This window comes from Petaurus breviceps, unplaced genomic scaffold (genome assembly GCF_028583685.1).
Source record: "Petaurus breviceps papuanus isolate PSGF00001 unplaced genomic scaffold, PetGlider_PUasm1.0 91041, whole genome shotgun sequence".
NCBI lineage: Eukaryota > Metazoa > Chordata > Mammalia > Diprotodontia > Petauridae > Petaurus > Petaurus breviceps.
The window spans coordinates 17786316-17797714 of NW_027187400.1; the positions used below are offsets into that span (position 1 = coordinate 17786316).

General features: G+C 43.6%; 1 protein-coding gene across 1 annotated transcript in view; it reads left to right on the forward strand.

Annotated features, from left to right (window-relative positions):
- The window catches only part of FBXO42 (F-box protein 42), a 102970-nt gene extending 92028 nt beyond the window's left edge, over positions 1-10942 (forward strand). Inside the window, exons 5-10 of the mRNA XM_069079136.1 lie at positions 2345-2498; positions 3414-3524; positions 5573-5669; positions 6376-6432; positions 7068-7184; positions 9816-10942. Of these exons, the coding sequence (XP_068935237.1) occupies positions 2345-2498; positions 3414-3524; positions 5573-5669; positions 6376-6432; positions 7068-7184; positions 9816-10931 (1652 nt within the window). The 3' untranslated portion in view covers positions 10932-10942. The remainder of the gene's footprint in view (positions 1-2344; positions 2499-3413; positions 3525-5572; positions 5670-6375; positions 6433-7067; positions 7185-9815) is intronic.
- The last annotated feature ends 457 nt before the right edge of the window (positions 10943-11399 follow it).

An 11399-nucleotide genomic window follows, 5' to 3' on the forward strand; every position in this document is an offset into this window, starting at 1 on the left:
CCTCCTCAAGCTTTCTATAGCATCCCTCTTCTCCCCACACTTGTAGCTGAGGATCTTGCCTCATATTACACTAAAAAACATGGGGGCCATTTACTGAGATCTCTTGTTTTCTCTCCCCCCCCCCCCATCTCACAATCTTTTTCCCCCACTATCTTCTCCTTCACTTTGTCTCATGTGAAGAGTTAGCCCTTCTCCTTCCCAAGGCCAAGTCCTCTATAAGCCCGTTATATCTCATCTTCTCCGGAAGATTGTGCTCTCTACTCAGTGTAGCCCCTGAAGCAGAGGTGCAGCAAAGTAGGGATTGTTTCTCTGCGGCTTTTGCTCATTTTGGCTTCACTATTAACACCAAGGAAACATGGATGCTTCATCAGCCAGCACCACAGCACCAATATGTGGAGCCATTTGTTCCAGCACATGGAAAAGTTTCTAATGCTGTGGATAAGCTCACTTACCTTGGCAGTGTACTTTCCAGGGGTGTAAACATTGATAGTGAGGTTGACCCTTGCATTGCCAGACCTAGCTCAGTGTTTGGGAGGCTTTGAAGGAAGGTGTTGGGAGAGAAGAGGTGTTAGACTGACTGCCATTTATTGACTACCGATTATTAGACTAACTACTATTAGTCAGTATTAGAGTAATTACTGACTGCTACTGAAGGTCTACAGAGCCGTGGTGCTGACCTCATTGTTGCATGCCTGTGAAGCCTGGACAGTCTACCAGCACCATGCTGGGAAACTGAATCACTTCCATTTGAACTGTCTTAGAAAGATTCTGAAGATTACCTGGCAGGATAAGGTACCAGACACTGAGGTCCTTTCTCGAACTAAACTGCCAAGCATTCAGACTGTTTCAGCAGGCACAACTCCGATGGGCTGGCCATGTTGTTTGATTGTCAAACCTACACTTACCTAAAAGACTATTTTATGGAGAACTCACACAGACAAGGTCACCAAAAGATGGGGAATGTCAGAACTACCCAGATTCTATCGCATTAAATCCAGTTCACATCACTTTTGTGCCTATTTCATTTAAGATTTTAGAAATGGATCATCTCATGTCCTGTCACATTCAAAGTTCCTAAGAAAGGAACTTTGCTTCTCTTGGAACAGTGTAGCGGGAAGGACATCCATTTTCTACTGTATGTCCCTTCTTTCCCATTCTCCACAGTCATCTGAGTCTTTGGAGGCAATTTAATTGAAGCATTAATTTAGAGGATTCTTGACATTTATGGCAAATTTAGTCAGTTTAGATCAGTGGTATCAGACTCAAATAGGCCCTGCAGGATCCATAATGACTTCAAAACCCACAAATTAACATTATCTGTGTTGTATTGTATTTTTATTTATTTTGTTAAATATTTCCCAATTACATTTAATCTCTTTTTGACTTCTGGAGTTTGACACTCCTGGCTTACAAAGTATTGCTTTCCTTGTTACCTCTTAAAAAGATCAGGCCTATATGATTATTTCAAGGAGAAAAACTCAGCAAGATTTTGTTTTTAAGGAAGTCATTATACCAAAAGTTTAGGGAAACAAAATAGATTTCTAATCATTTTGGCACTTGTTGGGAAAACCTCAGTAAGAAATAGACCAATTACAAATGAAGAGAACCTATTTCATCTCTGAATCTTGAGACCAAGGTGTCTTTAGGAATCCTTGAAGATTTGTCCTGAGCTAGCAGCAGGTACCTGTCTTCTTTACAGGCTATAACTAAAATCTCATTGCTTGGTATTAACACTGATTTATGAAGCAATTTGCACAAATTTCTCCCTTGTTTTGGAGGTTGGGCAGTGACTGCCTTGAACCATATAAGACATAAATATCCTTGGTCTATGTTCCATCTTGGTTACTGATAACATTCCCTATTAATCATCCTTATTCCATAACCAAACATGACAGTATACTTAAATATTTTATATTTCTTGAAAATAAAGCATGCAATGTTTACTTCCTTTGTTTCCAACTCATTTTGATGTGAATAAAGCTAGTTGTATTAGCATTTTAACTCCAACCTCCATAGACAAAAAGTTACTAGATGTTTTGAGGTAATTACTGTTTTTTACTTAGTACCTAAGCAATTATTAGAAAGCCAGTAATTTCCTATCACCGACTGACAGATGTTTTTGCCCACAAATGAGATCTGCTTCCAGGCTTTGGGTAATTACAAAGATACACAGTTTGATTTTCTCTTGGTGCCTCAAAACTCAGTTTCATCTTCCTGTTTTTTTGGGCTTTGGGGCATAAATTCCACTTTTCTCTTTTCAGGGGCAAGATGATCCACGAAAAACTTGAACACTGTTTATGAGAAGACATCGTTCTCTAACTCTACTGTTTTTGATTCCTTCTAGGTTCTTATCCCTCCCCTAAAGCTGGAGCCACTCTAGTGGTGTACAAGGACTTGCTTGTGTTGTTTGGGGGTTGGACACGGCCGAGCCCTTATCCTCTGCACCAACCTGAGAGGTTCTTTGATGAAATACACACTTACTCACCCTCTAAAAATTGGTAAGCATTGCAGAGGAGAGCCTTTGATTGCAGTTTTGGAACCTCTTCCTCTGAAAGCTTTAACAATGAGGAAGGGCTAAACAGATTTTGTACTTGAATGAATGGAATATTACTTTACTGTAAGAAATTCTCAATAGGAAGATATCAGAGGGTCTTGGGAATATTTACATGAACTGATGCAGTAAAAGAGCCAGCACCAGGAAAACAGTAGACAGAATGAGTACAGCTGTGTGCATGGCCACAATTAAAGCAGAACCCATGTTTCCCCAAAGAAGAGAGGAGATTCACCCCCTTCTTGGTAGAGGTCAAGGACTGTGGGTGGGGAACATTGCATTGAACTGTTAGCTGATGTATTGGTTAGTTTGGCTGAACTGCCCATCCCCCCATTTAAAAAATTCCGTGTTATAAAGAGTAGCTTTCTGGGGAGGGAAAGAAGTATATTTGCAAATGAAGATGATAAAAATAAAATAACATAATTTTTAAAATAAAAAAAGAACAGTGACCCAAGTATGTGGATAATTGCCATTTGAGATTAACAAATATTTCTTGTAATGCAAAAGTAGGAGTAATTGCTACCTCTAGTCCCCAGACTCCTAACAGCTTGAAAATTTTTTCCTTAGCAAATGAAAACAATCTCCTTTCTCCATAATGAGTTGAGCCCGGGCCTCTTTCACAGGAATGCTTGTTAAATGTTGTATGATTGATTCGTCAAGGTAAAATGAGGAAAAGTTGCTCCTTGTTCATTGTAGGACTCATTCAGCAAACAGGTTTGAAAGCATTGGGAGCTACATGGACATTTCAAATGAACTGCCTACAATAAGAATCTAGATTTAGGTTTAAGGAATATGATAGGAGATGATGGCTTTGGGTGTTTGAACTTAGATATCTTGATTCCTTTCTGTCATCTTTCAATAGGTGGAATTGCATAGTAACGACACATGGCCCCCCACCTATGGCAGGCCACTCCTCCTGTGTGATAGAAGACAAGATGATTGTCTTTGGTGGTTCCTTAGGATCCCGGCAAATGTAAGTGTGTGCGGCTTGTTTCATCAGTCAGAATGATCTGTACTGGGAGTTTTCTCTTCACACTGTTCTGAAAGCACTTGGACTGATCTCAGCTTTGGGTATAGGGGCAGTGAAGTCATCCAGTGCACAGAGCCTGTTCTTGGGGTCACGAAGAATGGACACTCTCTGTGTGGCTCTGGCCAGGGCATGTCCTTCTCTGAGCCTCAGTGTCCTTTTCTGTAAAAAGAGGAGATTGGACACAGTCGTCTCCAAGGTCCCTCTGATTTTGTGCAGTAAGTACAAGAGGACCATAGGGCAGAGATTCTTGACAGTTCAGTTCACTTACTAAGTGCATCCTGGGTGTAGAGAGAGCACTGTGTGTAGCACTAGGGGAGGAGTACAGTCTCAATAAAATAGGGTCTCCTGGGGGGCAGGGGGTACAAGGATAAGACACGGCCCTGGGTATCATCTCTTCCTCTTATGTGTTATGGTTAGGTCCTTGAGTTTCTTTGTGAGGTTCAGTTTTGTCACCTAAGATGGGATGGGGAGGCTTTATGGAGATGGGCAGAGTTTGAATAGGGCTTAAAAGGATAGGTAGGAACTCACTGAGCCTCGAGGAGGCTGATTGGAAAGGATAAGAGGGAAGAAGATGTGGTCATCTTTATTAAAGCTTCCTGTGTCTCCTCTTCCCTATTACTGTATGTAGGACATAGTCTAGCTCAGGGGTGGGGAACCTGCGGCCTCGAGGCCGCATGTGACCTTCTAGGTCCTTGGATGCAGCCTTTTGACTGAGTCCAGGTTTTGCAGAATAAATCCTTTTGTTAAGGGGTTTTGTTCTGTGAAGTCTAGATTTAGTCAGAGGGCCACACTTGAGGACCTAGAGGGCCACATGTGGCCCTGAGGCTGCAGGTTCCCCACCCCTAGTCCAGGACCAAGAGACAGTGGAATCTAAGCACCTTATTCTTTCTGCCAGTGACTGCCAGCTCCAGGAGCACTTCAGCAACTCTGCCTGGTGTGTTGTGAAATTTCCAGAAGTAAAACCATTCTAGAAAGGGCTCTCCCCCCTCTTACTGTCACCCCATGCCAGCTAGAAATGTCACCCAAGGCAGGCACGTTCCCATCTTTACATATTGAGCCAACCCATGGAGAGGTTATTCAACTCATCCTTATGTATTCAGGAAAGTCATTGTAACTTATTTCAAGTTTTTTACATTAATATGAGGAAGGTAGTGTGATGCAGTGGAGAGAGTTCTGAGTCAGAGGACTTGCGTTCAAATTCTAGCCCTGCTACTGGTTACTGGTGTGACCTTGGTCAAGTCACCTAACTTCTCTCTGGGCTTCAGTTTCCTCATCAGTAATACAAGAGGGTTAGTAGATGTCCCCTAAAATTCCTTCTAGTCTAATTCTGTGATCCTATGAATTCAAGAAGCAGGCTACTCTAGAGGTGGTTAATCATAATAAAATGGAAATTGCTGCTTGTAGCAAGACAACCTTTACTGTAAAGGTTTCATGCCAGAGTGTTCTGTTGAGGTGCCCTCTGCTCTGTGCCCATTTGGCCTTCTTTCATCTTTGTGAAATTGTCGTTGAGTCCTTAGAGTTCCTAGAAGGAGATAGAGCCTGGTGTTTGGCTGTTTTAATTTTCCTTCTTCTGGCCTTTACCTTTAAAAGAAATAGTTTGGACTCATTCAAAAGCTTCTTAGGGAGAATAATCATTTACCCTGCTCTTGAGTAAGTTCCTTTGCATATTAGTTAGTGAATAGAGCTTGTCTCAGAAAGAAGCAACTTCATGTCATGGAGAGAGTGCTGAACTGGATATCAGGGTCAAAGGCTTGAGTGACACTGGAAAAAATACCCTTCTTTCTAGCCTCCTTTTCCATCTCTAAAAAATGTGGGGATGGTTTATGTGTTCTCCAGCCACCTTAGCTCTGACTCTCTGTGCTCAGCTGAGATACTCACCTGTGTAACCGGCTTGCTCAGGGGTGCCGGTCCCACTCATTCTACTAGCTAGTGAAGAGGGACTCTATGTGGCCTTGTATAATCAGCCTTGTGATTGTGTTCTTATCTTCTAGGAGCAATGATGTTTGGGTCCTCGACCTCGAGCAATGGGCCTGGTCCAAGCCTAATGTCTCTGGCCCCAGCCCTCACCCTCGAGGTGGCCAGTCTCAGGTGCCTAGTAGTTACAGTTATTCTTGAACAAATTCCACAGCATATTTTGGTTGGAGCAAGGGTGGAAGAAGTCGGGGGAGGGGAAAGGGATCTCAAAGCAGTACCACACAATTATAATGTGCCTTCAGCAGAGGAGAATTCATTGTTCTCTTCTGCTTGCATTTAATTTCCAGCTCCTAATGGATCTTGCTTGTTTATAGTTGGTGTTGATTTTGCCTCTCCTAAAGCCTTGGGTTCGCTTATTACTTTTGGCAAGAGAGGCTTCACTGTATGTGACATGCACTTCTATTCTAAAATATGACCAACCCAAAAAATGGTTGTAAGGAGGCATATTTTACTTAAATATGAGGAAAAATTTCCTAGTTTCCCTTTGATGGACTTTTTGAACAGCAGTTGAGTGACTTGTTAGGGCCATGGTAGAGCAGATTCCTTTCAGATACCTGTTAAGTAAGAAGGCCTTCGCGGTTCTGGGTTTCTGGTATCAAGTGAATCATCAGTAATTTGTTTACATTAAGTAACTGGAGTTTTTATTATTATGGGGAACTTTAGGGGATATTAGCAACCAGAGTGGTCAATTTTCTGTTTTGGGAGTGATTTGGGTAGTAAGTGCATACCACTAAGGCATAACACCTTGTGTGTTTATTATTACGTGTTTAGAAGATTATTTTAAATTTCTTCTCTTCCCATCTTCCTTTGGCTCTTCCAGATTGTCATAGATGATGAAACTATCCTGATCCTTGGAGGATGTGGTGGCCCAAATGCAGTAAGTACAGGGAACACTGCCTAAGAACCAACTGCTTTGGGAATGGTTTGGAAACATGCTTCTTAGACCTCAAGCCACTGGGAGAACTTTGTCCTCATCTTAGTCTATGATGTTCCTTCATCTTACTTCCTTAGGGAAATCTGCTAGTGAGCATCCCTTTGGGGCTTCACTGACAGCTGAGAGATAGCAAGGTAATAGCTGGGAGACCACTGAACAGAGGAGATGCCAGATTGCCATCCTGGCCTTGGGCAGAGCTCCTCTCCTGGCCCACCGGACAACTCTTAGTGTTTTTTTTTTAGGAGTGATTGTTAATGGAAACTGTAGTCTGAACTCAGGTGGCTGACTCTTTTCTCCTGTACTTGAGACTTTTTTTCCCCTTTGTTTCACAAACACCATGCATAACAGTGTCTTGTACACAGTAAGGGGTTTTGCAAGTGTTTGTTGAATTGGGCAAGACTTGAAATTTTGATCATCTTTGGTTCATGAGTCATAAAGCGGGTGTCTTTGACTTAGAATTTGTTGACTCTTTGTGAAGATGTGTGTCTGTAGTCCTGTGACCTCTGTGCTGTGTGCCTCTTCATGAAATATCTCTCAACAGCCTGAGCTGCAGTCATGTCTGGGTTTTTTCCTTACAGCTGTTTAAGGATGCCTGGTTACTGCACATGCACTCCAGCCCCTGGACCTGGCAGCCCCTCAGGGTAGAGAATGAAGACCATGGAGCCCCAGAGCTGTGGTGCCACCCGGCCTGCCGGGTAAGCCTGGGAAGGGACCAACACGTGGGAGGGAGAGTTTGAGGACATCTGTGGGAGAAGTAAGTTCTCAGTACACTCAGGTTGTCTTGTAGGCTCTCTCTGTCACTAGGTAGATAGATGGATGGGCTCTAATCCTAGCCCTGCAACAGCTCTCCTATAGATGCTGCTTTGATTTCATCACAGCAGAAGGAGCACACACTGACGCTGACTCATGAAAGAACATGTATTTCCTAAGCGTAGTACCGTAGACTCTCCAAGTCATCCTGGCCTTACCCACAGCGTGACAAGACTCCCTTCTGTAGTATCCCTGTAAGTGGTCATGGGAGCCATCTCCAGACATCCTGATCTGGCCACTGGACCCAGACAGCTCCAGATGTGAGAGTGAGTCTGGTGGCCTTGCACAGCCCTGCCTCACTTAAATACAGTTCACTTGCAAGCATGTGGCATCACCTCCCTGAGGTCGAGGTCCTCTCCAAAAACGAAGGACAAACAACAAGTGGTAATTCATCTTCTGCTTGAATACCTCCAATGAAAAGGGAGCCCATTACCTTCTTTAAAATTTTTTTATTGATGCTTTTTTTTTTTTATATCACCATGATTTTTCTTGGTGTTCCTTTTCCTTTCCCACCCATGGAGCTGTGTCAATTTAGTGGGAAAAAAAGAAGAAAGAAAAAATCAGCAAAACTAGTCAGCATGCTGAAAAAGTCGTAAAACACGTGTGGTGTTGTGCTCTTACAGCCTTCCACCTCGTACTGGAGGTGGCTTCTCATCTCTAGTCTTGGCCTCTCTCTTTTGTTATTTATAATTTCACAACTTTTACTTTTGGTGGTTTTTTTTTTTGTGGTGGCTCTTTCCATTTACATTGTTGTTGTCACCTATGTTATTTTCTTGGCTGTGCTGACATTGCTCAGCAGGGGTCCGTTTAAAACTTTTCGTCCTTCTTTATATTTGTCATTTCTCAAGTGCAGTGACTTTCTAGTTCATTCATTACCACAATGGTTTAGCCGTTCTACTAGGGCATCTACTTTATTACTCAGTTCTTTGCCACCACAAAAAGTGCTGCTATAAATATTCTGGTGTGTAGGGGAACTTCTTACTGGGGTCTCTGCCTAGTGGTAGAATCTGAGTCAAGAGGTATGGACATTTTAGTCACTTTATTTGCATAATTACACATTCTTTCCACCATACTCTGTAGTGCTGATTCACAGCTCCACTAGCCGTGCACTGCATGCCTGTCTCCCCACAACTCCTCCAGCATGGGCTCTCCCATCTTTTGTCATCTTTGCCAGTTTGCTGGGTCTGAGATGAAACCCTCAGGGTTTTGATTTCATTTCTCTTATTAGTAGTGATTCTATAAATAATTGTTAAGGAATTTGAAATTCTTTTTAGAACTGTTTATATCCTTTGATTGTTGGGGAACGACTTTTAATGTTAGTTGTTTCTTTATCTAGGATACTAAATTGTAAGAAATTTGATACCAAGATTTTCCTCCTATTTCTCTAATTCCCTTCTCATCCTAGGTACCTTAATTTTGTTTGTTTAGAAGCTTTTCAGTTTCATGTAATTGAATCTTTTTTCTTTTGTAATTGCCTCTGTCCCTTGTTTGGGTCAGAATATATCTCCTACCCATAGCTGTAAAAGGTATATGACCTGCCTCTTTTAATTTTTTGATTGGTATAATTTTAATATTAAAGTCAGGTGTCCTTTTTGTTTATCACAGACTATGTTGTATAGTGTTGGTCTAAGCCTTATTTCTGCCACACTGCTTTTCAGTTTTCCCAACAGTTTTTATCAGATAGGGAGTTCTTTCCTAAGTAAGTTATCTTTCCTAGTTTATTGGACACTGGTTTATTGAATTTAATTGTTTCTGGTTCTTCTATGTCTGTTCTCTTCCACTGATGTACTTTTCTCTTTTTAACCAATGCCAGATGAATCCACTGCCTCCTGAGGCAACCTGTTTCACTTTTGGAAAGCTCTAGGGAATGTTTCCTTCTGTCGATGTAAACTTGCCTCTGAAACCTCCCTTTCTTGCTTACTCTTCGTTCTGACCTGAAGACCAAGCAGAACTTGTCTAATAATCCCCCTTCCATTAATTTCCAAGTAATTAAAGACAATGATTGTGTCTTTCTTCTCTAAACTAAATGTCCCCAGTTCTCTCAACGAGTCCTCCTTTGACATGGTCTGGGGGCCATCCTGATCTAGTCCAGTTCTCCCTTGTGGTACCCAGACTGTGCCCAGCACCATTTTGAAGGTGCAGTCCAGTCAGGGCAGAAGACAATGGAACAGCCACCTCCCGTGTTCTGGACGCTGTCTGGGGCAGGCTCTTGGCTTGGCTTGTAGTATATTAAAATTTCCATATAGGTTTCACCTGAGCTGTGGTTGTAGCCTTTGATGAGGTTTCCTGTTACCTGGCCTTTGTCATGGGGCTTTAGGAATGAGAGGCAGAAAGGACTAGCTGGGCTTGAGCCATACCTCCCCATCTTCTCCTTCTACAGCTGGTTGGTTGGGTTTTTTTAACTTCTGTAGAATCTCACATTTATTTGTGTTAAATTTCCTGTAAGGAGATTCAGTCCATTATTCCATTCTGTTGGGCTCAGTAGCAGAGTTGATCAGTATTCCTTTGTCTTTTAGGTGGGCCAGTGTGTGGTGGTTTTCAGCCAGGCTCCCAGTGGAAGAGCGCCCCTCAGCCCAAGTCTGAACTCCCGCCCATCTCCCATCAGCGCCACTCCACCAGCTCTGGTGCCTGAAACCCGAGAGTATCGCTCCCAGTCTCCAGTAAGGAATATGGATGAAGCGCCTTGCGTCAATGGTCGTTGGGGAACCTTACGCCCCAGGGCACCGAGGCAGACCCCATCAGGATCCCGAGAAGGGAGCCTTTCCCCCGCCAGGGGTGATGGCTCACCTGTCCTCAATGGTGGAAATTTATCCCCAGGAGCAGCAGCAGTTGGTGGGGCCTCCCTGGACAGCCCTGTTCAGGCAGTCTCTCCAAGTACCCCATCATCAGCTGAAGGCTATGACCTAAAAATGGGGCTTTCTTTGGCTCCCCGACGAGGGTCCCTGCCAGATCAGAAAGACCTAAGATTGGGATCAATGGATTTGAATTGGGATCTAAAACCTGCTTCTAGCAGCAGTCAGATGGACGGTGTGGATGCCAGGACAGTTGGGGGGAGTGTGAGGAATCCTCCAGAGCAGACCAATGGAGTCCACACGCCTCCTCACATGGCCAGTGCTCTCACGGGAGCTGTGTCCCCAGGCGCTCTCCGGCGGAGCCTGGAAGCTGTCAAAGCCCTTTCCTCTAAGGGCCCACCTGCCCCTGCAGCACTAAGTCCCCCGCTGGTGTCTTCTCCTGGCTCCCCAGGGAGCCAGAGCATAAGCAGTGTCGAAACAGTGCCCATCCCACGCCCAGGGCCTGCCCAGGGGGACGGACACTCCTTACCTCCTATCGCCCGGCGTTTGGGCCACCATCCACCACAGTCTCTGAACGTTGGCAAGCCCTTATATCAGAGTATGAACTGCAAGCCCATGCAGATGTATGTGTTAGACATTAAAGACACCAAGGAGAAAGGGCGCGTCAAATGGAAAGTATTTAACAGCAGTTCTGTGGTTGGCCCGCCTGAGACCAGTCTGCACACAGTGGTGCAAGGCAGGGGGGAACTCATCATTTTTGGTGGCCTCATGGACAAGAAACAGAATGTGAAGTACTATCCCAAAACAAATGCCTTGTACTTTGTGCGAGCAAAAAGATAATATGGCAAAAACTTGGTTCCAAACCGTTTTTCTTTCTGTGGCTTTTAATTTTGAATTTTACACTGTCATGCAGGCATTCAAACTGTGAATTGGGCAAACAAAGAATTAAATAGCCCCACAAACCAAAACCCCAATTCCCAAGCTAATGCTCGCTCTGGGCTAGGGTCAGATCCCCATTTAAAAAACAAATTATATAAAATATCTATATCTATATCTATATCTATATTCTATAGCCAACTCTGTTTACAAAAGGGGAGAAATCTCTGTGCTGGTTCAGATAAAATGGTTGCTGTGTTTTAGCAGAGGCTCTGCTGCCTTTTTCTATTCTGCTGGTAATTAGACCAAGAACTTAGGGAACAGATCACCTCTTATCAGTTCCCTTCCAAGAGAACTGAAGAGGTACCAGAGGGGGTGCCCATGAGCTCATGTCCCCTGAGAGATCAGTGCATGCAGGGCCAGACCCAGGGG